The sequence below is a fragment of the Gallinula chloropus genome, assembly GCF_964237585.1.
Source record: "Gallinula chloropus genome assembly, chromosome: 3".
In the NCBI taxonomy this organism is placed as follows: Eukaryota; Metazoa; Chordata; class Aves; order Gruiformes; family Rallidae; genus Gallinula; species Gallinula chloropus.
In genome coordinates, this window is record NC_140087.1 from 30549974 (window position 1) to 30576472 (window position 26499).

At 38.6% G+C, this 26499-nt stretch overlaps 1 protein-coding gene across 5 annotated transcripts in view; it reads left to right on the forward strand.

Annotated features, from left to right (window-relative positions):
* Positions 1-26499, forward strand: part of SYNE1 (spectrin repeat containing nuclear envelope protein 1) — a gene marked incomplete at its 5' end in the record, with an annotated part of 299290 nt that overhangs the window by 37433 nt on the left and 235358 nt on the right. For 2 of the 5 annotated variants that reach the window (XM_084262135.1, XM_084262134.1), the window contains 6 exons: positions 6284-6362; positions 8850-8911; positions 17368-17463; positions 19276-19359; positions 22356-22376; positions 22630-22722. In XM_084262135.1, the coding sequence (XP_084118261.1) occupies positions 6284-6362; positions 8850-8911; positions 17368-17463; positions 19276-19359; positions 22356-22376; positions 22630-22722 (435 nt within the window). Of the gene's footprint in view, positions 1-6283; positions 6363-8849; positions 8912-17367; positions 17464-19275; positions 19360-22355; positions 22377-22629; positions 22723-26499 lie in introns of those variants that run through there. The other 3 variants (XM_084262132.1, XM_084262133.1, XM_084262136.1) reach the window with 2 other exon arrangements.

Consider the following 26499-nt stretch of genomic DNA (forward strand, 5'->3'; position numbering starts at 1 on the left):
ACAAGGATCCTTGAAAGATTGTCTGGCCTAAAGGTTTATGGAAAGGGGATCGGATTATTTAGCACCCTGTCCAATGGCATCTTGGAAAACTCCAGTGATGGGGACTCTACCACATCCCAGAGGAAGTTGTTCTAGTGAATGATTCTTCTCACAGTAAAAAATTTATTTCTTATATCAAGATGAAACCTCTCCCAGTGCAAGTTTTACCAATTACCTGTTTTCTTCTCCATGTGCCTTCTTGTGAAGAGAGACTCTCTCCTGCTTTTAGCTGCCCTTTAAGTGCTTAGCCCTTTTGTTTACTTCTAATATTCAACCTATTGAGTTGCAAATAACTGAATACGTAAAGAATTCATAACTTAATGCTAAATGTATGTTAAATTATCATGCCTCCAGGCATCCAAAAGTAGTAATTCACTTTTTTCATTAGGTAGACTTTTGAAGAGCTTCATCATTTTTACTACAGTTACCTATATTTTAGTTATCTTGAGTAAAACTGTGCAAACTTTACACAGAATAAATAGAGAATTCTACAGTTTTTTAAACCTTTCATAAACAATTGCCATTTTGCTGATCCTAGGTATAAACATAACTGAGATACGATTGCAGAATGTATTTTCTCTAAAACAAGAATCAGTATTTACATTTTGGGTTTCTGCACAAATTTGTCTAAATTACAGATGCTGCACCTCTATATCCTGATTTGATATCTTGGACAGCATGTGCATAGTATGTGTCTCTTAGTTTTGTTTTCTTTCAGTACAGAACTCACTGCGGGTATAGAAAAATAGTAATCTTACCATTGGTAGTAGAAATCTGCTCCATGCAGTGCATTTGGTGCAGTGTACTAAATTTCTGTGGTTTGTTTAAATAGAAACATTAACCATTCAAATTTAAACATTTTTGCACACCACCTCTCCAGGTTGTAGTGCTTAGTGTTGTGAATGGTCCTATTAATGTCATATAGTATTAGCAATTCTACTAAAAATTGATGACAGCTGTTACAGTAACTTGCCCACCTGACAGGTTGGCTTCAGGAAAACAAATCTTTCTGTTGGTTTAGGAGCTCATGTAAGTGCCATAGAGTGAGTAAAAGATGGAATTGGAGCTTATGCAGTACATTTTCAAACATACTGCACCTCCAATAAAATCTCAGATATTTTTTAATAACCGAATGTTAAGTACCTTTCTTGACTGTAGTTATGGCTTTAGTCATTCTAACAAAGATACCTGCAGATGTGCTGGTACTCATCTGGATAGATTTCAACATTTTTAAAGACTTTTTTTAAATGATTCAATGTGAGTAGTGCTCATCCTTAAGACTTCTATTAAACTCAAGATTTTTCAATAAGATGTGTTTTATTCAATCTGGCTTTATAAAAACCTCTAGGGGGTGGAGCGACACTGCAAACAAACTTTTCACGTCAGTGGAGAGAATAGCTGAAAAATGTGGAAATGGTAACATGATGTCAGCTGCAGAACTGCAGTGAACTGAAAAGCCATGCAAATTTTTGTGTAGGTCTTTTTTTTTTAAAAAAAAAATAAATATGGTCATTGTGGATGCTACTGTAATAGATAGAGTTTATAGGCAGAAGACTAATTTTTCATCAGGGTATCTTTCAGTGTTTATGAAAAAAATTCTTAAACTGTGTGCCTATTTATTAGCATGGATGGATTGAAATTTGTGTGTACTTTCTTATAAAGTGGAATAGTTATTCTTATTAATTAACTTCACTGGATTTTTCTCGATTCCTAACTGATTTATGATCTGAAACATCTGTTTAAGTATACAGTAAAGGAAAATAAGTAATTAAAAGAACAAATGCCACATTGGCTCAGATCAGTTATATCAGGCTGTTTTCACCTTGTGTATTGGTTCACGAAAAGATGTGTGTGTGTGTGTGTGAACACTAAATTTACTGTTACCTATGCCAGACTGGTGAATAAATAGACACCTGTAGAGCAGTAAATCCTGAATCTTTCAGAAGACACTGAAACTATTGCACATAATCATCTCAAATTTTGAGTACCGTGATTTTAGTTAGTATCTTCTTCAGATTGCTGCTTTTAAAATTGATTTAAATGAGCTATAAATGGTTTTCTAATAGGTATTTTAATTTCTGGCTGTATTCAATTGAGTACAGATGCTGTGAAAGTGAGTAATATATTTACAGCCACTTGGCAATTAAGTCAACCATTATTGGAGATGATGAGAATAACTAATGCAGCAGTGCAGGCAGGAATGCAGTAAATGTAATGAACAAATACATTCATTGATTAGTTCTGAATGCATTCTCCTTCTGTATGTGGAGAAAACCAAAATGCAGCCCATCCAGGCAAAATACAGAGAACAATTTTTTTTTTAGTCACTCAAAAGACAAAATAGGAGCAGGTATGCTGCAAGGACTGGGCACAGGAAAGATGCACAAAGTCATAAAAATGTCATTTTGGGCATACCTTCCACTCCACTGCAGAAATCATGCTGCGCTCATCATTTTCTTCAAATGCTGAGAGTAGCCCTTCCAATCAATGTGAAGGACAGTTACAGGCAGTACAATAATGTCTGTGCTATGTCCTGGCCTCTCAGGATCCAGATTCTCTCACTGCACTTTGCTCTGTTCCCTCCTCTGAAAACCAGAGCACAGGAAAGAGGGGGATAATGTCTGTCCGGATGGAGCGGAAAAGTTTCACATGTGTGTGTGAGAATATGGGCACAACAGGGCATGATCTCAGAGTTAAGAACTGGAAGTCTCCCAAGTCCCACAGTATAAAGATGCTCTGTGACAGTCCAAGTGCTGCTGTGAGATGAAGCCAACAGCCTAAGTTAAAGCACACGCTCTCTAGCGCTGGCTAAAAATTTAAACTACTTGCAGAGTTCACAGGATGTGCTTCCAGAAGGACTGATCGGTTAATGTATCTGTATAAGAATATGTGAACTATAAGCAAAAGAAGAGAAATTGATTTGCTTGGTTTGTGATTACATTCAGATTTTTTTTTAAAGGTAAGCTTCTTTGGGGGATAAATTGAAGCACTCTGTATATCATTATAACTAGTGGCTAGATAGACACCTTCTCTGTCTTATGAAGGGAATAAATGAGAAAAATTTGTAAAATCAAAATACGTACCTTGTAAATACATTTCAGGCAGACGGTAGCAGCAGAAGGATCTCAGTGGCTTGCCACCTGCTGCGCTGCAGCACGCTGCCCAGCGAGCAGTGTTGCTGCAGCTGTGATGCTGCTTCTCCACACCTCAGTTTTCTGTAACTATTCCACCTGTGGGCAGGTTTTTCCCTCTACTTCCACTCTTCCAAATGATGTAAAACCTTTGGCCCCCAAACCACCACACTAAGGGTACCTCTAGATTGAGCAATAGCATATGCTTGTGTGAACTCCGGAGAGCTGGTCACCATCATTTTACCTCATAGGTAGGGGTTTGACTGAGGGTGACTGGTTGCTTTCTAGCCCTTGTGCATAGAGTTCCTTTCTGCTGAAATATATGGGGAGGCAGATAAGTACTTGGTGGTAGAACAGATTATGGCTGGTGTGTACACCTAGATCTCAGAGCCTGGAAATTTGGATAACAGATGAGTTAGCGGGACTGCCTCTGATAAAACTCATTTAATAGAGGCATATAGTCCAAAGCCAGCCTGATAAATCCTGTCTCTCTCCTCAAAATATAACCAATGGAAATGTCCTAAGTTCATGAGGTATTTAAAAATATATTCCCATTCTTTGTACCATTACTGTTAAGTCTTGTCAACCACATTGCAGTGGCTGCTAAAATCAAATTTTCCCTCTCTCTTTGCTACCACTGCTCTCATCCTCATCCCCCCCCCCTTTTTTTTTTCCTGAAACATATAGTGTTACTATTAAACTTAACAACTGGCAAACAATGTATCTGCTTTAGAGCTGCAAGTAAAGATTTTTGTTTGTTGTTTTTCAAAAATCAACACTTTCTTGGAATTTTCCTATGAAATAGATTAACTAGAGATGTAAGGGAAAAGACCTTCATTGCCTCTGTGCTGTCCTCCGTAATGGGTTAATCTGTGTGTTACAGAAGCGTTGATGAAACTGTGTAGCTTCAAATATTGCTCCTTTTCCTAAGTAGAGTCTCCATATTATTGCTTTGGCTCTGCAAGCTCTTCTGCAGCTCCTTAAAGTTAAGAATTTCCTTAAAGAAGCTGGAAATGGCTATATACCGTATTTTATGGAAAGCTTAGAGTATTTATGCCACAGTGCTGACCAAACAAGCTTTCCCAGTGGGGTGCAGCTTGCTTCTTTCTCTGCTGTGTTGTGTTCTCAAGTGACATCTTGAAGGGCTGCAGGTGGTTTGGCACACTTTTCTGCACTTGCAAGTTGTTTTAGCAGTCTTCCTAAGGGCACCAAAAACCTGGAAAACAAACAGACAAAAACTGCTCCTTGGTGTTTTTAGAACTCTCAAAACCAAAGAAAACAGAAAAGGGCATGGCAAGAGAGGAGCTGGAAGCAGCTTGAATTGAGTTTCACTAAAGGAAGAAACGAAACCAGTCTCTGCAATGTAAAGTCACTGAGTCAAGATGCTTGTATTAGACATATGTGAACTAGGCTCTTCTGTGTCCCTCCATCTGTACCTGAGACTCCTCCTTGTGTTGCCCCGCAGTGGAACCCTTCATTTGCCACCCTGCACCGCAGCTGCCTTCCCACCATCCAGTCTCCAAGCCTGTGAGGCAAGAGGTGCTGGATGTGTGATGTGCTGCTGCACACTGAGCCTGGAGTGCGTGGAGCTCGGCAGGCAGGGACTGCACTGCTCAGGAAGCCTGTCTCTAGACAGGCTCGGCTACAAAGCGTGCCACTACTCCCTGTCTCTTCATCTATATATAAACACACACTCATCTATATATAAACACACACACATATGATGTGCATGAGGATAGTTTTTGTGGTATGCATGCATGATGAATATTTCAACATCATATTCAGAACTGTCTGAAGCTACCTGGTTGTTCCTCTTTCAAAATAATTTCTTCTCTGTGTTTCTAAGGGAACATATTCAGCTACATTCTTCTTTATTTTTTTTTACCCTAATCAACCTAAAAATGCAGTCTGGTGGTGGTGCTTTGGTAGAGAAAAAGTTTGTAAAAAAGCATGAAGGTATTTCCAGCCAATGAAAGGAAGACATTTGATTAAATAAAATCGGAAATTCTTGGTTTGAAAGAAACCAATGTTTCTTTCAAGTGCAAAATGATCTTGTCAGAGTAATTGCATTTTACAGATACAGAAATTTGAATTTGACTTCTATAATGATACATTTACTGTAATCACATACTAAAAGAGGCCCTTTTATTCTCATTTCAATACTGTGTACTACTCATGGTCCCTGTGGGTGAACAGTGTTTGAATCTCCACAGTTTCATAACATGCCTTCATTCTACCAGAGAAAACCAAGTTCTGTTGAAATGCTCTGGTGCTCTGGTTTAATGAAATAGAAAGTACAGTATGTTATCAGAAATTTGAGCATGTTTCAGGCTGATCTAGATGCACTCCAAAAAATTCTGTGCATCCTTACATAGGTTTCATCCTTCTTGTACAGCAATTCAAATGTATTATTAAAAGCTAAGTGGCCTACATGTCTGTCCAGATTCGTTGCTTGCTTTCTTCTACTTCACTGTGTCAGTTGCAAAGCTGAAGGACATCCATGTCTAAATAGAGCATGCAGTAATGCAAAACAAATGCTTGCTTTTAAAAGCTGCTTTCTTTTATATGTATGAGAACCTAGACAAGGGCTGTGCCATTCAGCCATTTTTATGCTTACTGAGCAGTATATTGTTACAAAAGCCCTGGTGAGAAGACTGCATCGCTTTTTACAGCCATGCAGCATCTTACTGCTTTAGGGTATCGGCAGCGTACTTGGGTTCTCCCAGTCCCTGGATGAATTATTCAGGCTCTTGACATCAGAGGTTTCTGCTAGCGGATTGGCTGCTGCTTGGATAATAAAATCTTTCCTCAGGAAAACAGTGGAAAAGGATGATGGCAGTGAGACCAGCAGAGCTGCTACTTCCCATACAGCTGGCTTTGTCTGGCTGTTGCATCTCTGTAAGAATATATAAGGATGTTTTTAAGGTTTGGCTTCATGTGAATTCTCCGACAAGAGCAGGTGGAGGGATCTGTGCAAGAGGCCTGCATTTCCAGTGAAGGGGGAAAAAATAAATCAGATTGTTCTTGAAAAATTACTTCTGGCTGTATTCTAAGGAAGCGCTGCATGCTATGTGAGACGGGTAGCAGCAGCAGAAGCAGCAGCAGCAGCGCTTATGGCTCGCTACAGAGGTGCTGGTGGCAGAAACGTTGCATTGTTAAACGTGCTTCCTGGGTCCTTTCAGTACCGGCAGGGTAAGTCGTACACATGAGGAGCTGATGGCCCTTGCAAGTGGGGAGAGCATGAGAAACTATATGACGTGTGTCTTGTGGGTATAGATAACCGGTACTTCTGCAGAGCTAACAGCAGTTCAGTGAAAATAACACATTCGCTTCCAGGGAAATTTGTGAACACCATGTTTATTTTGGAATTTGTAAAATCAGTGTGCTGCTTGCGTTATGTTGAGACATAGGTTTTACAGTGGTAAAATCTGTTCCTTTAAAGCCTACACAAAATAACTGCTAAAAAAAGAGGAAACTTTATAATTTGGGCTCACGAAGACATATTGCTTGCATAAAATCCCTTGCAAAGGATTAGTTTGAAAGGCTATTTCTGCTGTTTCTTGGTGTGGCTGAAACCGAGTATGTCTTCTGCTGTCTAACATGTAGAACCAGGGAGCCACTGCTTTGATTTCTGTGTCGGAAGGCTGTTTAACTCACAAGATGCACTATTGCTATAAATCAGGGACTCGTTTTCACTCTTTTCTGTGACCAGAAGTTTTACTCCTAAAGGCCTAGGTCTTTTCTTTTGGAGTGATGTTGTTGTATTGGGAGGGTGGGGAAGTTTCAGTTTGAGAGGTGTGAACAAAGCTGGAGCCAGACTGACGCTGAGCGAGCCCTGTCTCTGTTCACACACCTGCTCACACACAACCCAAGTCCAGTCTGTAAGTACTTGAGTTGAAATTAGCAGGGCCACTTGCATATGTAATTGCTTGTCAGAGCACAGCTGACATTTACTGTATGTCACAAGGGAAACATCTTCACCGTGGTTAGAAACCATTCGGCGAGAAGTCTCTTTTCCAGAGTGTAGGAAAAATTGTCACACGTAAAGTCAAGACAGCCCATTCCAAAAATAGTCAGTGTTGAATGAAGCACGAAGGAGTATTTTGAGTGATGTTTTTCGTAACTTGCCTGTCAGTGCAACAGGTGGATTCTGAGAATGTAATGGATGTGTTAAATATGATGTAAGACAGTCTACCCAATGAAATCAAAGAAAAGGAAAATAAAGAATGCAAAATTTTCTTAGACATGAAGTGTGCTAATCTAGCAATAGATGCTGGAGAATATATGCATCTCTTTTTCCTTTGGTGTTTCTTATATGTGAGATATTGTTTATATATAAAGAAAATATCCCTGAGTCATAATGCACAGACACTTTTTGGTAGCCTATATCTGGGTAGGGAGCCATCATTGTCCCATTTAAGATAACATTTTGACTGATGAATTTCATGTGACAATTTGTATCTTTTATGCACCCTCATTGTGGAGCAGCATTGTATGCATGTAAATCGGGGAGTTTGTTGTTGGTGCACCAAACTTAGTAGTTTTCTATTCTAGAACTTTAAAAGGTTAAAGAATATTTCATTTTAGTTTTACAGATGTGAAAGAAAATAAATCGTCATTCAGCGCTGCACAAGTCAGTAGCAAAGGCAGTAACTAAAATTAGGTTTTCCATCTCTAGGTTCTGTGACGTGCATATGTTCTTATAAAGTGTAAATATTCAACAGCAATTTTATTTATTTGGATTTTTTGTAGGGGAATGAAGGTGCTCATTCAGAACTGGTGATGCTAATAACATGATTTAGTTTTCAGTGAAATAGGCATTTCCTTTTATTTTTGAAAGAAAAAACCCCAACATAAATACTTGAATGCCCCAGTGTGAAATTATTCCATGTGTCAAACCCAATTCCCCACAAGGGAAGAACAGGACTGTGGATTGGTTATGGCGCTGTGATTCTCTTCCCTCCGCAGCCATGACCCTGGCTGCCGAAGTTGGAGGAGCTCATTCTGGAGCTATTTTTATCTATGCAGCTGGCAACAGCCCCTGAGGGACTATCTGAGAATCAGTGAAATTCACTATAAATCAGACAAGTGCTTCAGGACAGGACTCAGGGAAGTAGTAAGCAGTGCAGAAATTGCCTGAATTAGCTAATGGCTCCTCCCTGGTTGGATGTCCCAGCAGAAAAACAACCTTGTTACTGCAATTTCCAATATTTAATTCAATATTACAAACATAGTAAAATCTACTCTACAGAGTAATTTTTTTAAGTCTCTAGTCGATTTTCTAAGTAAAAGCAACTGAATTGTCAGAGACATAGATTCTAGTTAAAAAGTACAGCAAAGTTCTGGGTGTTCAGGTCTCAGGTAAACGTAATATGGAATTAGATATCAAATGTATCTTGGCATTCGGATTGGAAATGGTGCCTTACTGTTCATTCACTTATTAAAACTTGAACTTTGCTGTGAAAGTACAAATGGTCAAGTGTCAGAGCATTATTGTAAGAGTGTAAAATATTTGTTATGGGTAGTTACAGGCAAGATTAACTGTCTCAGGAAAACATAGTGGCATTTCTGGCAAATGCAGAATGCCTTTGTTGTTGATAGGAGAATATCATTCTTCCGTGATGTAAATCCAGAAGGATTCAGCAATGTCTAATCAAACTGATTTCTTTTTTTTCTCAGATGAGCAAGAGTCAGTGCAGAAAAGGACTTTCACAAAATGGATCAATACTCACCTGGCTAAGGTAATCGATGGCTTTGAAAGTATTATTTTTCTTTCAAATCAAACCTTCTTATCTATGCCTGTCCAGGCCTTGGAGTATAGAATAAATCAGATTTGGCTGAGGACAGTGGCACAAACTTAAAAAGGGATCCCCATTATCTGTACACCGTAGAGGATGAATCTGTTTCAGCATGATAACAGTCGGCTGCAGTGTGGTGTCTACAGGCAACTGCCCAGCTCCTTTGGTCAAAACTGAATGGGGCCTCAGTAGGTGCTGTTTTAGCCAGAGGAAAGAGTTGAAACTGCTCTCTAAGAAACAGAAATATTAGGCTGATTACAAACAGTATATTTGGATAAAACTTGAGTCAGTTCTGCAGTTTGATAGAGGCATCCTGAACAGATGACAAAAGTAAGCTGTGCCTTGCAAATCAAGTGCTGAATTAATTATCTAATGTATCTTGGCACTTACTTACACTATTTTTGGTGCTTCTTACCACGACCTAAACCTCCTTTTTTGGCTTTAGCAGAATACAGACAGTTGTTGGGCTTTTTTCCACACAATTTTAGAAGTATGAAACTCCAACTGGTACCACCTTTATCTGACAACATAAGCAGTAAGATTTAATTTGGACCTTCCCAGAGATTTCACACAGAACAACTCTAACCATAGTTATCAAATAGTCTAGTAAATCAAAATATTTAAAAACCAGAGGCATATGCATTTTTAAATCATGAAGATTAATTAACTTGAAAATTGAGCAAGGAATAGCTGCAAGAGTGTTGTTTTAGCTTCTGTGGAAGAAATTGGCCAAAAATCTCCTCAAAAATGAATGGAGCAAAGCAGGAAGCCTATATAATGCTGTATCATGTGATTCGGTCTAATGAGACTGCACGGTTGAGCAACAGCATTTATTTACATTCCTGAGGAATGTAATCGAGGAATTTACTGTGAAATGAACTGCACTGGCATTGTAAAATTCAACTGCAAGAACAAGGTCATCTTCAGGACTTCTTGACATTGGATCCTCTCCAGGAATGAGGTCGATCCCTCATTCTCTTTGAAATAATTTGGAAAAGGTCCTGATGCGGCAGAGAACTTAAGCACTCAATCTATGTTTCATTTACTTCAACTGAGATGGGAAGATATTCAGTATTTGCTAAAGCACTGGCAAAGTAGGCTGCGTACGTGTGCCAGAGGAGAAAGAGAACTGTTATTTCATGTTCTTCTACTTCATAACTGTGTTGCGTCATTAATATCCCAAAATAATTGAAAAGTAGATATATGTACATACTGCTAGGTATATATACATCTCTGTGTGCATGTAATGACAATTTGCTAGTAATAACTGACTAATCCTTGGGAAGTGATATAACTGCAGTTAAGAGATCTATGTCTGGAATGGAAGCTGTGAATGCTACTTTTTCTGTAGTAGTCCCTTCAGACTTTGATAGCCCAATTAGTCCTTTTGAGTTGTATGATTTAGGCATATGTTCCTTTAATGGTTCTGATATTGTGAAAGTAAATAAAATGCATTCAAACCAAGCAGTTAACTGGCTACCACCCTCACTTTAGCTACCTGAGCTACCCTGTTGCAATTGGTCTGTATTAACTCACCCTTGATCAGAAAAGTTGTTGCCGCATTAGTTTTATTGATGGCTGTCAACAAGTTTACCTCACTGAATCAGATATATAGGTTGGCAGCCTTTGCTTCCCATTTAATGCTGGTATGCTACCACATGAGAAGCATTGGGTGTTTTTAAAGCTTAAGCTTTTCAATTTTTATAAGTTATGGTTTTGGGAAGCATGGAAATATCTTTTCTGAGTTCATCAGAGCTGTAGGAAATGCTGATTGGTCTGTGTGATGCACAGGACTCCTTTGGCACTTGTGTTCCAAACTGTAACCCAGAAATTCAATATTTAGGTTATTTGATTCATGTAAAAGACTGTCGTGGTTTTTATTATTTCAAAAGAAATTGGAAAGCTGTAATATCTCAATTGGATGCCTTTGAAATGTGATAAGAAATAATCCTGGAAGGAGACCCACTTTCGGGCGTCATCGTCTACATTCTGTTCTCATCTTTGAACCCAATAAAAGATGAAACACCTGCCAAAACAGTACCTACCAAGGAACACCATAAAGCACTGGCCTTACACTGCAAGCAAAGAACCAGGGATACACACTTAAATACAGTTAAACAATATGAACGGAGATGTAGGACTGAAGCGGGTGCAGGTGTTAAGATGCCAGACTTGGGGGGCTGCTCTGTGGTCTCTGTGAAGGAGAGACTGGGGCTGACTTGTGCACCCCAGCCATTCCACATCCCTCTTGCACCACTGTGGGGTAGAGGACCTGCGAGTGAAGGCGTGAAGTTGAGCCTGGCTCAACTTGAGGGCTAGATGGGGGGAAGGTGTTTGGAACTTTTCCTTTGCTTCTCACTATCAATCCAGAACTAGTGTCCTGAATTTGACCCAGTATATACAGGCTTGAAAATTAACAGTAGCTTCACTTGAAATCAGTCCTTTATTTCTTGGCTACTCTTGGAAAACTTCAGGGTTTCATCCTTTTATCTTTGGAGGAAAGTGTAATGGCTGGCATTTTTACTAATTAGTAAAATCATTAATAGAAAAATTGGAGGAAATAAGAAAAAAACAAAAAAAGAGTAAGTAAAGTACTCATAACTGACACCATGGCTATCTGGAGAAATATTCCATTGTGAATGAGTTTGTTTAAAACAAAATTACTGATTAGTAACTGCATGAAACCTCAAAAGCAGGAGAAATTAATGTTTTCTAAGCAAAGATTGATGGGGCATCATTGTAGCAATTTCAAAGATGGGTTTACTGATGGCAAAGGAAAGAAACTCTACTAAAATAGATTTTTCATTCTTACACTGTGTTAGTTGAGTAGAGCAAAGAAGTATCAAAAAAAAGAGCGGTTTCTGACATTGTGAAGGGTAGTGATTTGAAATAAATGGAAATACAGAACTGATTTGGTTGTGTTAGGTAGAACTGAGAACAATAGTTTGTGGATATAAAGAAGGATGTGATAATTTGTCAGGATTTGCTGTGGCTGAAAGATTCTTCACTGCTCATCTTTAAATTAAGTATATGCTTTTCTTCTCAAAAGTCATGCTGTAGTTGAAACAGAAACTAATTCAGTAATTAAGTCCATAAACTAGATTGAGAAAATAATTTTTGGCTTCTTAACTGTATAGTTAAGAATGGGATTGAGAGTACAAATACAAATAATTAGGAATGAACAAAAGGGGTAAATGAAATGTGAGTATCAGTGAAATTTCTTCATCAAAAGGGTTGCCAAGCACTACAACAGGCTGCCCAGGGAAGTGGTTGAGTCACCATCCCTGGAGGAGTCTAAAAGATGTGATGTTTAGAGACATGGTTTAGTGGTGTACTTGGCAGTACTAGGTTAAAGGTTGGACTCATGATCTCAAAGTTCTTTTCCAATCTAAAGGATTCTGTGACTACAAATTCAACTTTATGAAAAAGAGGAGGAGTGAGCTATGAATTTTTTATTCTCTTTTGCTTTTACAATAGAACGCTACCTTTGTAAAATTATGTTTCCCAATTCAAAGGTATATTCTTTCACAAGCAGCTAGCATCAGCTAATTATTGGACACCTCAAAGAAAGACGGAGGTAAAATAGCTCTAGCATAACCTCTGCCCTCACCATGCCATGTCCCAAAGGTGGATGAAAATAGAGGAAAGACCTGCAGGTTTGATGCAGCTTCATTTTGGGTTAGCTGTTGGCAGTAGGCTGTATCTGTCCCTCTACTGTCTCCCTAACCTGGGCTGAATCCATTCTGTGATTCTGACTTGGGAATTGGGTGAGACTCAGCAAGTGGAAATCATCTCTTTTCTCAGCCACCCACTTGCAGATTGGGTTACAATCTATCAAATGAATGTGATCTGTCTAATTTTCGTGCATCTGTGCAGTTCTACTAATGATAAATGAGATATGCATGTGTAATAGGACAAGAGGCTTTCTAATTGCATGTTATTTATTCATATTTCTCTGAGGTTGTAGAACCTGAGTGTCTTTTCAGGCATCTTTTCAATGTCTAAGTTTAAAATACAATGTTACACTGAATTTGTCAAAGAGGAGACATTGCATCCAATTTTTCATTTAATTGTCTATTCTTTAGATAGTGGATTAGATGGGTAAAGATGAAAAACGTGCCTCTTAAAATAAGAAGCATACACCTTTTATTGCCTTTGTCAACTTTGGTAAAAGAATTCTGAAGCAGTGGTTTCCAAGTTTTGGAACACAGACAAATAACATCTTTGTTCCCAGGCCTAGAGATAACTTCAGTATTTGTACTTACCAAAGTATTGTTGTAAACTCACCAAATAGAGTGAACAACAAATACATACTGAAATAAATTTCCATTATAAGGATCCACACATCAACAAATAAAACCAAAGGATGGATATCATGTAAAAGTAAAGAATGGGAGAACATTTAAAAATTACATTTACACAATGTCTTTATAAAACTGAATTAAACTCAGGCATTATACCTTACTTTAAGACTTTTGAAATCGCAAAATTATATGTTTGATGGGAATGAAAGGATGAATGTTCAGTCCTTTAAATCATTCTGAATACTTTGTGAACAGTACAGCAAATTTAATAAATTTGTATGAGCAACGAGTTTAAGCAAAGCATTTCCTCAGCAGTTCCCATTTGTGATCAATTCTAAATACAGTTATTTAAATAAATGTTTAATAATGGGGCAAAGTGTGTTCATTAACCTTTAAGATTCATTCCCAATTAATTCGTATTCCTCCTACAGAGCATGTTAATTTACTTGTATAGAATGCATCCCCCTGTTTGTGATATGACTGTTCCTAAATATCATTCATGCTATAATCTCCACTACTGTGATCATATATACTGCAATAAAATAGGGTTTGATAGAATATGTGCAATGCAGTATGAGGCACATCATTAGTATTATTTTGCTATTTCAATTTTTTGAAGAAGCGTACAAAAAAACCCTGAATTGAATACTAAAACATCTGAAATCATAGTATAGACCTGACAAGTCACAGATTCAGCTGTTCATCAAAGTATAGTTTGAGTTGTCCCAAATAATTTTGTTCTAGAAGTTTATAACTAGTGGATTTTCTTTAGTTTTATAGGGTTTTGAGAAACTCCTTTCCATATTTTTCAAATGTTCTTTTTTAATGGTTTAAAAATTACTTCATTAAATTTGCACAGGCTTTTCAGCATTAAAAATACAGCGTATCGGGATCATTGCAGTTGATTGCATTGCTGGAGCTATACATTTATATACAAAAAGTCAAAATCTGGAACATGTTCAATATTTTCAAGATTACAAAATTTTAAGTTAGTTTAGTGTTCTTTCCCTGCTTTACTGATTTACAGTTAGCATTTTGGCAGTTTCTTAAGGCAACTCAATGAGTAGATGTTAAGTTCTGTTGAGTCTCTAGAATAAAAAGTATCCAGTATATTTTTAAATGAATACAACTTTAAAACCCCAAACCTTTCTTTTCTGGAGGTTAATAAGTAAGCTGCCTACTGCTTCTCTTTCTCCTTTTATTTCATTTGACATAACATATGCAGCCAAGGAGTAGGTATTCATCCATTCAACAGAAGTTCCATTGTTCTCAGTAAAGGACCTGCCTGGAAAAATAGTCAAGTAGCTTGAACCATCCCATGTGATGGTCCATACACAATAAATAAGGCTGTATGAACTTATTATTCAACTAGTGTACATGTATCTTCCTGCATGGTGTTATTGTGAGGAGTAAGAGAAGTATCTGTGGAATCCCTATGTAAAAGCTGAATCTTTTCTATATATGCCACTAAAATGTAACTCTTTCCACAGCTCTGAGAGAGACTGGAGTCGTAATAATATAGTAAATGCTATGTGCCCAGCAAAATAAAAAAAAAAAAAAAATTCATTTTTCAAACACAACTATGGCCTTACCTCCTTGTAATTAACTGTTAACATCTGCAGAGCAGTGAAAAACATTATATTATAAAGCGTATTTTGGAGAATGCTTTTGCCAGTCTGTATAATTAACTAATTTTCTGTATTAGAAGAGTCTTACACAGGAGATCTTGTGACACAGCTGTTGTACTTGACTTCTGTCCCTGTTTTATCTGTGTTCAGGTACCTGGTGTGTACTGCTAAACACTGGCAGAGTTTGTAATTATGCAGCCTTCCAGCAAGAGGTAGTACCTTTCAGCCTGTTGATTTAGGCACAGTTGTTGTGCATCTCATGCTCAGAGCAGCAGATCTTATTAGATTTGGTGTAAGTAATTTGATGGTTTCTTTGCTACTTCTCATCTTATTCACACTTTTTCCTACTTCTCCCTAGTTCTTCCCAAACCGATATTTGATTCATGTCAAAAGGAAAGTACTGTAGGTGTTAATTTACTTGGATGATGTCTTCAGGGATGCTTTCAGTGCCTAACCTTGGTTCTGTGCCACAGCTAGGGTGCAAATCCAGGTTTTTGTAACCTCTGTCAGCGAGGACTGACCTATGGTTGTTCAGAGCAAGAGCTTGACATGGGTGATCAGAGATCTATAGTGTGAACAGTGGAAACCAGTGGTGCTTCCCAGACTTCATTTGCATATGAATTCCTGATGACATTTAATTTTATACTGGGATGAGGTAAATTCTGGCCTGTTCCCTGATTTGAGAATAAGGACACCAAACCACTCAAGCTTGAAGGGAGTTGTGTTGTGCTCAAACAGGTCATATGACAGGCAGAGTGAATTTCAAGAGACAATCCTCACTACTGGGGCATTTAGATTAGTGGTAAGATTTTTTTTTTTTTATTATTTATGCCTTCACCTCCTGTTGTATTAGGATAGCAGCTGCAATAATCATCTTGTCTTTATTGCTGAATTATTTTGCCACATAATTTTTCAGTATTATGTCATGCGGTAATGCTGATAAAACCAAAGCTGCTCTGAACTTCAAACAGGAAATGGTCATGTAGAAGGTGAGGAAAATTAATTGCATTTATGTCAACTGCCTGTGATGCAAGACTCTGGGACAAATTAATCTCTAGTGACCTGTTTGCTCCTCTGATTTCTTTGGTTTTATATTAAGGAAGAACACAACCAGTTATCTGTTTCATTGCTAGGAAATTAAAAAGAACTATGATTAAATATAGTCTCGTAATGAGTTGTAATGCTACTTTATTCTACATAAATGAGAAAATAGACTCTTTTATTTTTGTGGCTATTAGAGCACATCAAATCTCAGTTGAAGTCTGCTCTCAGCAGAGGAATTCTTTTTCCACTTTGTACCCGAATTATGTCTCATGGAAATGTTAGTTCATCCGAGCTGAACAATGAAGACAGGATGTTTTCATTTTGGGAACTAGAAACCTTTACTTTCTCCTGATTTGTTATAGTGCTTTTATCTTTTCAAGAGCAGTGTTTCATTTGTTGGGGTCATCTTTTACAATCTGTATTTCTACAGAACAGAAGTTGTTGTACAAGGATTTTTTTTTTCAAGTACCCTGACAGCAAATTATTAAACCCAAAGTCATTTCAAGAAATTCATGGTCTGATTGTTATTTTTAGTGAGTTAACAGCTATGAATATTAGCATTATGTTAATTAGCAGGTATATAAATGCTGACAAGCTCGTGGAAGCTGGAGGATGTTTATTTCATTTATTTCAGCTGGGCCAGGCTTAGTTTTTGTTTGTAAGAGACATCTTGTGATCATTAAAGTACTGACCAGCTGAAGCCACAGCTCTACAAATAGGGATGTAGTACTTAAGAAGATAGAGTTTAATGATGTGACCGTGTTCTTTAGAATTCCTAAAACATCATCTGTTTACATATTTTTCGGTAATATCACTGTTGTGTTTCTAAGTGTAAAGACATATGCCAAGCAGTTTGTTTTAAGTAGAAGCTGACATAGTGCTAACAGCACTGGAAGCCTGCAAGGCCTGGAGGAGATGGGGGAACACAGCAACTTGGTGTAACAACTGTCAGCTCTGAGAACGTAATGGCATTGCTCAACCAGCTACACCGCTTCAGGGATCTTCCCTTCATACAGCTCCTTTATTGCTCTGACTGAGGGAGGGAAATTTCTGTGACATACGTAGCACCAGGCAAAGTGTGCCACTAGCTGGGAATGTGACTGTAATTGTGCATCTGTAAGTTGTGCATATTTTATAGTCTTGCAGGCAGTTGGTGTGTTTCTTTGCTTGTTTTGGGGAGCAGGAGGTTTTACTATCGTACCATTAGTGGCAGAAAGCATCTAGTGTTACAGTCCTGCACCAGAAACATTAAGTAATGAAATGCTGTGATGGCAAAGCAATGGTTAAATGATAAACTGATATTAAATGTTATACAATGTAAAGGAGGACCAGCCACACTTTGTGCTTCTGTTTGAAAGGAAGGGAGGTAGGATGTGACACTGTTAAGCCTTTTTACAATATTTGAAGTCTTCTCTCTTTTCAGCGCAATCCTCCCATGGTGGTAAATGATCTGTTTGAAGATATCAAAGATGGGGTAATGCTAATTGCCCTCTTGGAGGTTCTTTCTGGGCAGAAGCTGGTAAGAACTTCCTTCCACCTGAATATACAAGATAGTTGCATAACTTATCTAGGATATGATTTTCTAATATGTTTCTATATTTTAATGCCACAAAAACCCCCTAACTACTACACAGAAAAATAAGTTTATTCACAGAATGGGCTATCTGTTTACAAAAAACCAACAAATTATTACAGACTGAAACTCTTGATTTTGCACATTTTCTGTTAATTTTGCCTTAGTTGTTCATAAAATTGCTTTTGTTATTCTGTTGTTTATCTGGATGTTAAAACTATTTACACAAGCAAGGTCTTAACTGCAAGCTATTTATAACATCTTGAAAAAATTATGCAGTCATTTTTGTTAAATTTATGGCTTTCTCTTTGGGGGTAGGGAGGGAGCCCCTCAAATTCCATATGGTCTTATATCCAGTTACCTTGACATTTGCTCTGCTACTTTTAAGAACCTTAAATGATGCCAAGTGGCTTTCCCATGGCCAAGTTGTCCAGAGGCCACGGGGAGTACAGGGCAAATAGGGTGTGTCTTGGGAGCCGGGCTACTTCTTTGCATATGATGGAGAAAAATGAAAGGGGTTTAGACTGAGACCTCTCATGCTTTCTAAACCAGGTGGCAGTGACTGAAACGGTAAATCAACAGCCTATCCTCCAACTTCCTCCAGGCTTCAGGGGTTACCTGCTCCCACTCAGATGCAGGCAATTTGCAAGAGCCACACTTTTGCCTTTTTTTTAATATTTCACCTTTGTTTTGAATGCAGTTGGTATGCAAAATTAGGTAGCCATTCAGACTGCAAGAGTGATTTTGCTGTAAGATGTGGGAAAAAGGCTGTGTTTTCAAGAATGTTTCTGCTCTGTTGAAATACAGTTCGGTTTCTGCTCGTCTGAAACAGAAAGTCTCCCTCTCGTGGCAAAACAGAATTAGTGAAACAGGAAAATAATTATGATGGTGGTACCTGTTACAGTGAAATCCACTGGATTGTATCCTGCCTGTATTATTTAGTGAAAGAAAAGAGATACTACAGAACAAGAATAATTTCCTGTTAATTTGAAGGCTACATATACTGCAGGAGGAATTTCAAAATCTGTACCAGGCTTTTGTTAAATCCATTTGTAACTTTCTGAACATGAATTTAGGCAAAAGCAATTGTGTATTTGTATTAGAATATAAGATTCCATGGGGAATTTAATTCCATGGTAGAGTATTAGAAGCCTAGGATATGTTCTTGATTTAGGTCAAAGAATTAAGTTTTTCTTTGGCCCACAAGTCTGAGGTCCAGCAAAATTTATTGTTCAATAAGGTTTTGTGATAGTTGGACTTTTTTATCACAAATAAAGTGTTAGACAGAATGGATACAAATCCTCTAGGTAAAATGTCTTAACTGCAGACTGATTTCTAAAAATAACAGCCACCTTGACTTCTCCTTTGCAGGCAAAATTACTTTACTGAAAGAATGTTGCCTTCTCTCAAATACATATATATACATATGTGAATGTATAAAAATAGTGTTAGTTTATACAAGAAAAACAATTCTCAAATTTGATGAATTTTATGGGCTGAAGCTGACAGCTCACATCCTGAGGATATTAAGACAGGCATAGCCTTTTTTAATAGAACTACCACATTTACGTCCCCTAGATCTGTCAGTCCTCTCTGTTGGCATATGCAAAGATAAAATTTAACTGTTCCAAGGGATGTTTTTACAAGTAAAGTGGACTATGGTATATACATAGGCATTTATAATAATGTAGAACTTTAGTTTTTTGCAGCAAATCGGTATAAATCTGATAGGACTTTACAATGTTCTTTCTCTTTAAGCCTTGTGAGCAGGGACGCCACCTGAAGAGAATTCACTGGGTTGCCAACATTGGCACAGCTCTTAAGTTTCTTGAAGGAAGACGGGTAAGTTTAATAGCACTTAGTCTTGTGTTTTCCTTCTTTTTTCTTTCTTTCCTTAAATGTGTGTTTTGTATCTACCTACATTTTCTTATTCTCCAAAATTTGAGACATGTAGGAAGTTTTCAGCAGTGCCAAAAAAATGGCTAAACCAACGCTAATATGTAGCAACGTATAGGGTAAAATTGTTTTTTTTTAGTTAGAATCACCTTGAATTACCTCCTTCCTTTTTTCTTTTTTAATGTCCTCTGCAGCTCCTAATGTTCCCTACTTTCCTGTTGCTGTTCTCAAAGAACAATGATCTTTGGCTCAATAGAGGCATTCCTTTGTAATTAAAAGATTAGATTTATGGACTTCACTAGGTTGCACATGCAAAACTCTACTCCCTGAAAGTATAGACATGAAAACTTAGAACACTGTGACCCCTTATTAGCTTGGCAGGACATCAGACTAATTTGTGCATTGATTCTGGTAAAGTCAGTGCTGTGGCCACTTTAGAAATAAAATATTTTATAAATTTAACAAAAGACATAAAACCTAAAATCTCAATGTGACCTAAGTGTGAGTATCAAATAAAAGCAATATACTACCATTTCCTTGACTCTCCTCTGTGTATGTAATGACTTGTGCACTTTCATTAGATTGCAGATATTTTGTTCTTGCAATTTCTGCATTTTAGTTAAATTTTTCTGCAACATCTGATGAATTTTACATTGCCGTAATGCTGTACACTAGGAGTTGTTGGGGTTTGGTATTCTTTCCTGCTCTCTTTAACACTATGGCACCTTGACATAATTGTGTTTCTGTTACATGGAAAACAATTGGGGCAGATGCCTGAAGAAAATCTATAAGAGAACATTTTTTTAAATTGAAAACTGTATAACCAAAACAAAGATCAGTGTATTCTCCAAGCAAAATTCAGCATTAGGTCACAATTTCACTATTGTATTAGTACAGTTTGTTAATACAAATGACAACGTATGTAGCCTGAGAGTGCAAGCTTAGATTCAGAGAGAATGCTTTTTGGGGAGACTTCTATCATCGAAGACAGGGCTGGGTGAAGGACAAAAGACCCATACTCCCCCAGAATAGTGAGTAACCTTAACTTTGAATGACAAAGGTCCCTGAAATCATACAGTAGTGTGGCTGGATAACTGCCTCTGCTGAAGATCAAGATAGGTTGCCAGAAATGGACCACTGTGGTTTTTGCTTCTGACATAAAATTATTTATGTACCTCGTTTTAGTTATTTTTGTATTTACTTTGTGTCAATATGCCAGTTTTCTTCTAGAGGGAGTCAGAAATGTGTAGTCCATCAGGTAGATTGGTATGCATTAGGAGGTAGTCTCTAGGTTGAATCCAGCCTGAAGGATGCTTACATCCAGTTTTGCAACCCTTTTCCTCCCAGAGGAGGTGAGGATGCTGTTCAGACAATAAATGTCTCTTCAGCAGTTGAGTGCAGTCCATGGTCTGTACTCAAAGGTAAATGGAGATGGGTGGCACTGTGCAGCACTTCGGGGACTGCTGATGGCATCTCCTTCACCCATGGGGTCCATTAAGTAAAGGTTATTATTACACATTTAATCATCCTTCTGTTTTCAGTGTTTAACAGATTTCTGCCAATACTCTTGTTATACTGCAGTATGCAGCTGGTAATTAACAGGAATTCTACTGCCCCAAACTTTTTTTTCCTAGCTCTGGATAGTTTACTAGTTTTAAAATCATTTTAGTGGCATATAAAACAAAGGTAACATAACGACTAGATAGAATATGTTTCTGCAAACAGTAACCTAAAGGGAGGCTTTAATATAGTCCTTGTAAACCTTTTCACCTGTCATACATAGAAGAAAAATCTCACTTTCTAGAAAAAAAGAAAAGCTTTTGTTGGAATTGGTCCAGCTGAGAGAATGAGACTTGGTATATTTTTGTTTAGGTAGGTAAGAGAAAATTTTCCTTATCAACTGGTAGAGAAGCAAATAATGTCAGTTTTCCCAGAGTTTTGTCAGATTTCTGGGTGAAGAGAATTGGAAACAATGTAGGGATTTCTCCTCTGCATCTTCCCAAGCAGCTGCTGGAGTTTTAATTCTGAAAAGAGTTTCACAGCCCTCACTGACCATTTATGTTGTTTGCTCTTGACATTATCTTGTGGCTTTCCAGCTGCTGATTCAGAGAACTGCAGTCTTTTCTTTGTTTTGGGAAGATACGTAGGTCACCTAGAATCATTTTCTGCATTTCTTTAACCTATTATCCAAGATTTTTCCGTAACATTTGACCATAAACAAGCTTGTGATGCATGAACAGTTTAGAAGCCTTGGATATTTAGATCATGATTGAGGACAAACTCTTAGTTTTGCTGAGGAAATAAGTATTACAATATTTACTAATTTTCCAATACTACATGTTTTCTTCCATTACCATGAATACTATGTATCTGTTGATTTCTTTAGTACACTCTTTATCCTCTCCTTTACAGCTGTTTAACTTGTGAGCTTATGTTAGGGTGATACATTATTTGGACTCCAGATTAGCATTTGGGACTTACGAGTCACGGAACCTGTTCCTGTTGAAAATCTTCATGTGACCTTTGACAATTTATGCTTTCCAACTCTTTTCTTATTTTAAAAGAACTATTGTCAGGGTTTTTTTGCAAGGTAGCCTTAATCAAGTGGTGTTATACCTTTTCAATAAAAGGATCTCTACTGCAGAGCTCTGGCATTCTTTTTTCACTTATCTTTCATTTATGCTTCTTCCACCCCTTTTTTCCATTTCTGGTTTATTCTTAAACTCGTTTTTCTGTTTCCGTTGCAAATCTACTAGGACTATAGCAAGAAACCCCTGCATAATTTCATATTATGCTGTATTTAATATGCTTTTCTTATAAGTCATGTTGGAAAATGTGCTGAAAATGTGTTCTTTGCATTATAGAATTAAATTAATACAGTTCCCTAATGATTTAAACCCTTTTTTTTTGTATAATCTTTTCTCCTTTGCTTTTCATGCTAGTCCATATACAGAGGATCTCCGGTTTGTACAATGGTTCTATGCAATCTTTATTGTTCTTTCTGCTTGAAATTAAATATTTTTTCTACAAATGGTAACATGCTACAGTCTCAAAAATCTGTCATTATGAATAGCCATATTTGTCTAAAAAGTGAAATTGATATTTTTAATAAGAAACTTGTTCTTTGACTGTAAAATACATTAAAATATAAAACCTATTTCATAATTGTGATCATTCCTTGATGTGGTAATAACGTATGTTTTCTTTCCTATATAGATTAAGCTTGTGAATATAAACTCAACTGATATTGCTGATGGCAGGCCTTCTATTGTGCTTGGCTTGATGTGGACCATAATCTTATATTTTCAGGTACTGTATTTTTTTATACTTCACTGTAGTCTTTCTCAAATAATAGTTCAGATCATAATTTCACCCAGTCTTTCACCATAGGTAATTATAGAGAAATTTAGCTGAAGATCTTATGCTGAATAAAACAATGGTTGATGGTAGGGGTGCTTTGCATTGGGTAAAATTAGATACTTGTCTTCAGAGTAAATTGGTCTAGGCCCCAAATAGAATTCATTCATCACTGAGACCTGTTCTTCCAATTTCTCTGAAGAATACAACAGAGCAAGCAAAAAAACCCCAATAGAAATCTGGATTCTTGCTACAAGTACCTTTAGCAACCTCAGTGGTGATTGTGCTGTACGTTTAATTCCTGTGTACTTGATGTCGGGCAGTAATTATTTTTTAAAAAATATGTGTAAACATGCTGATTTCACTGGGAAATGCAGATATTTGCAAGGACAAAATTTAGCTGAGAATGGTGTGGGTTGAGGTGGGTTGGAATTTGTAGAGGCAAAATCATTTGCATTCTGTTTAAGTTAGGTAGGAGGGAAAAACAGCTTTCTAAATCCTGTCCATATGAGCTAACAAAATGAGTCACCACTCAACAGTTAAAAAAACCAACTGATTTTATTGCTTTTCTTTAGGAACTCTTTGGCTTTGGCAGCTTTCGTAGCTCAGGGATGCTGTTCTCCTAAGCACCAAACAGTGAGATTATCTCCTTCCCAGAAGAAAAGTTAGCCAGAATGATTGTCCTGGTTCTGGCCAGGCCAGAGTTAACCTCCCCAATCAGTTAGCACAGGTGAGGTGAGGTAGCCTGGTCTGGTTCCCACACCATGTGACATCACTCCCCTATAAAAGGGGCTGGTTGGGGAAGGGCATTCCTAGGTGCCTCAATGGCAGTCCAAGTGTGGCCAGGGCATTGGGTTGGTCCTTGTGTTATGTAGCCCTCTGTAATTGTTGGGTGGATAAGGTATTCTGTGTTATCATGGGTGTGAGTGTAATTGGCTGTTATTATTCTACTTTCATGGTGCTTTTGGCAGTAACCTGTCCTTATCCCATCCCAGGGAGGCTCTATGTCTTTCTCTTCTGGGAGTGAGGGAGTGACGTGTGGTGCTCAGCCACTGTTTGGAGCTAAAACACCACAGTCTTTGCCACACACAGTCCACCACAGTTAGATTCTCAAACTGGGCAGAAGTGTCTTGCCACAATGGAGCAGCCCAGATGGGTTTGCCTCTGTGCTGCCAGTTTTTTGTTTCCATTGCTGCAGCCATCCCCACATGGCATTAAGCACCATTCATGAGTCAGTATAAAGGTAGAATTTTGGCTACTTTTCTCGTTTGACAATGTTTAAAGACAGCTGGATGGCTTTTACCTCTGCAGACTGGCTGGATTTGCCTTCTCCTTTTGCACCTTCTGCAACTTGTCATGTACAAGACTCCATACAGCATTTCACCTCCAATGTTTACCAACAACGCAACAGGACCCATCGGTGAACATGGCATATTTTTTCTCATTTTCTGGCAGTTCACTATACAGTGGAGCCTCTTCAGCACGTGTCACTTAATCCTCTGGTGATATTCCAAGATCTTTGCCTTCTGGCCAGTCTGTGATCACTTCCAGGATTCCTGGGCAATTTGGGTTCCCTATTTGAGCTCACTGTGTAATCAGTGCAACCCACTCGCTCCACATAGGGTCAGTGGTGCATAGAAGAGACCTTCCTTTTGAACATCCAGTCCAGCACCATCAGGGTGCCAGAAGGAGCTGGTCTTCAGTCCCAATCACGTCTGAAGTGGCTCAAACCCCTTCATATGCTGCCAGTATTTCCTTTTCTGTTGGAATGTAATAAGCCTCAGATCCTCTGTAGCCCCAACTCCAAAATCCCAGTGGTCAGCCTTGAGTCTCCCCACGTGCTTTCTGCCAGAGACCCCAAAGAGGACCATTCTCCCCAGCTGCAGTGTAGAGAACATTCTTTACATCTGGACCTGTCTGGATAGTCCCAAAGGCTACTGCACAGACGATCTCCTGTTTGATATGTTCAAAGGCTTGTCACTGCTCGGGGCCCCATTGGAAATCCTTCTTCTGGGTTACAAGATAGAGAGCGCTCACAAGGAGACTGCAGTTTGGGATATGAATTTGACAGAAACCCACAATGCCTAGGAAATATTGTGTCTCCTTTTTGTTGGTTGGTGGAGACATAGCTGCTATTTTATTGATAACGTCCATGGGGATCTGACAATGCTCATCCTGCCATTTTATTCCTAAAAACTGAATTTCCTGGGTAGGTCCCTTCACATTACTTTGATAGCAAAACCAGCTTTTAGCAGAATTTGGATTATTTTTCATCCCTTTCTCAAAACCTTTCTCTTCTGTGTTTCCCAATACAATGATGTTATCATGTCATCAATATACTGTAGGTGCTCTGGGGCTTCAGCCTGTTTTAACGCAGTCTGGATCAATCCATGGCAGATGGTGGGGCAGTCAGTTCCAGGTGTACTGGATTCCCTTCCAAGTGAAAGCAAACTGCAGCCTGCACTCTGCTGCCAAAAGAAAAAAAAGCATTTGCAATGTCGATTGTGTTATACCACTTGGCTGCTTTTGACTCCAGTTCATACTGGAGTTCTAGCATGTCTGTCACTGCAGCACTTACAGGCAGAGTGACTTCATTCAGGCCATGATAGTCCACTGTCAGCCTCCACTCTCCATTAGACTTCTGCACTGGCTATATTGGACTGTTGAAGGGTGAGCAGGTTCTACCAATCACTCCCTGACTCTCCAGTGATGAATCAGTTTCTGAATGGGAGTCACGGAGTCTCTGTTGGTGCGGTATTGTTGTCTGTGCCCTGTCATGGTAGCTCTTGGTACCCGCTCTTCTTCGACCTTTAACATCCCCACAACAGAAGAGTAGTCTTCTGACAGTCCAGGAAGAAAAGACAGTTGTTCAATTTCCTCTGTCTCTAAAGCAGCTATTCCAAAAGCCCAGTGGTACCCTTTTGGGTCTTTGAAATGTCCTCTCTGGAGGAAGTCTGTGCCCAGGATGCACAGAGCCTCTGGGCCAGTCACAAGGGGGTGCAATTCCCGGTTAGACTTACTTCAGCTTCTAGTAGCATCAACTTCCAGGATCTCACTGTAACTCTGGAAATGTAGATGGGTTCTGACCCTTCATAGTTCAATGGTATTAGGTACTCTGGGCACCGGTGCTTGCTAACACTTGGTACTTCTGTGGGTCTGATGTGCCAGGCCATCGGAACCCTACAGTCCAATAAATACGATTGTCCTTTTCCTCCACCTGGCTGGAGGCAGGGCCCTTCTAATCTTGGTCATTGTATTTCCTGTTTACTTCTTGCAAAAAAGACTTAGAGGTCCCTTCAAGAGGAATTACAATCACACAGTCTGGTGGGCTGTATATTGGAAACTGGCACAGCATTCTTCTTGGAGGAATCTCTTTTTATAACTGTTTTTCCTTGCAACTCATTCACTCAGGCTTGGAGGGTTGAGGTGGCGTAAGGTACTGGAAATATGCCTTAACAATCGCCAACAGAACCCTACCCCGTCTTTTTTCCTCTCACCTACAATCACCCATCAGGCTTACAGTGGCTTGTGCCAAGGACCTAATGATTATGCAAGGAGCCACCCTGAAGACATCAGGAGAGCATTCCTTCCACATTCCACCCAAAAGATATTAGGAGAGACACCAGGAGCCATTCACACATCAGAAGAGCATTCCACCACCAGGAGCCATTCACACATTGGGCCTTCCATCATCTACCCTGAAACATTCCCACAGCCAGGTGGAGGGTT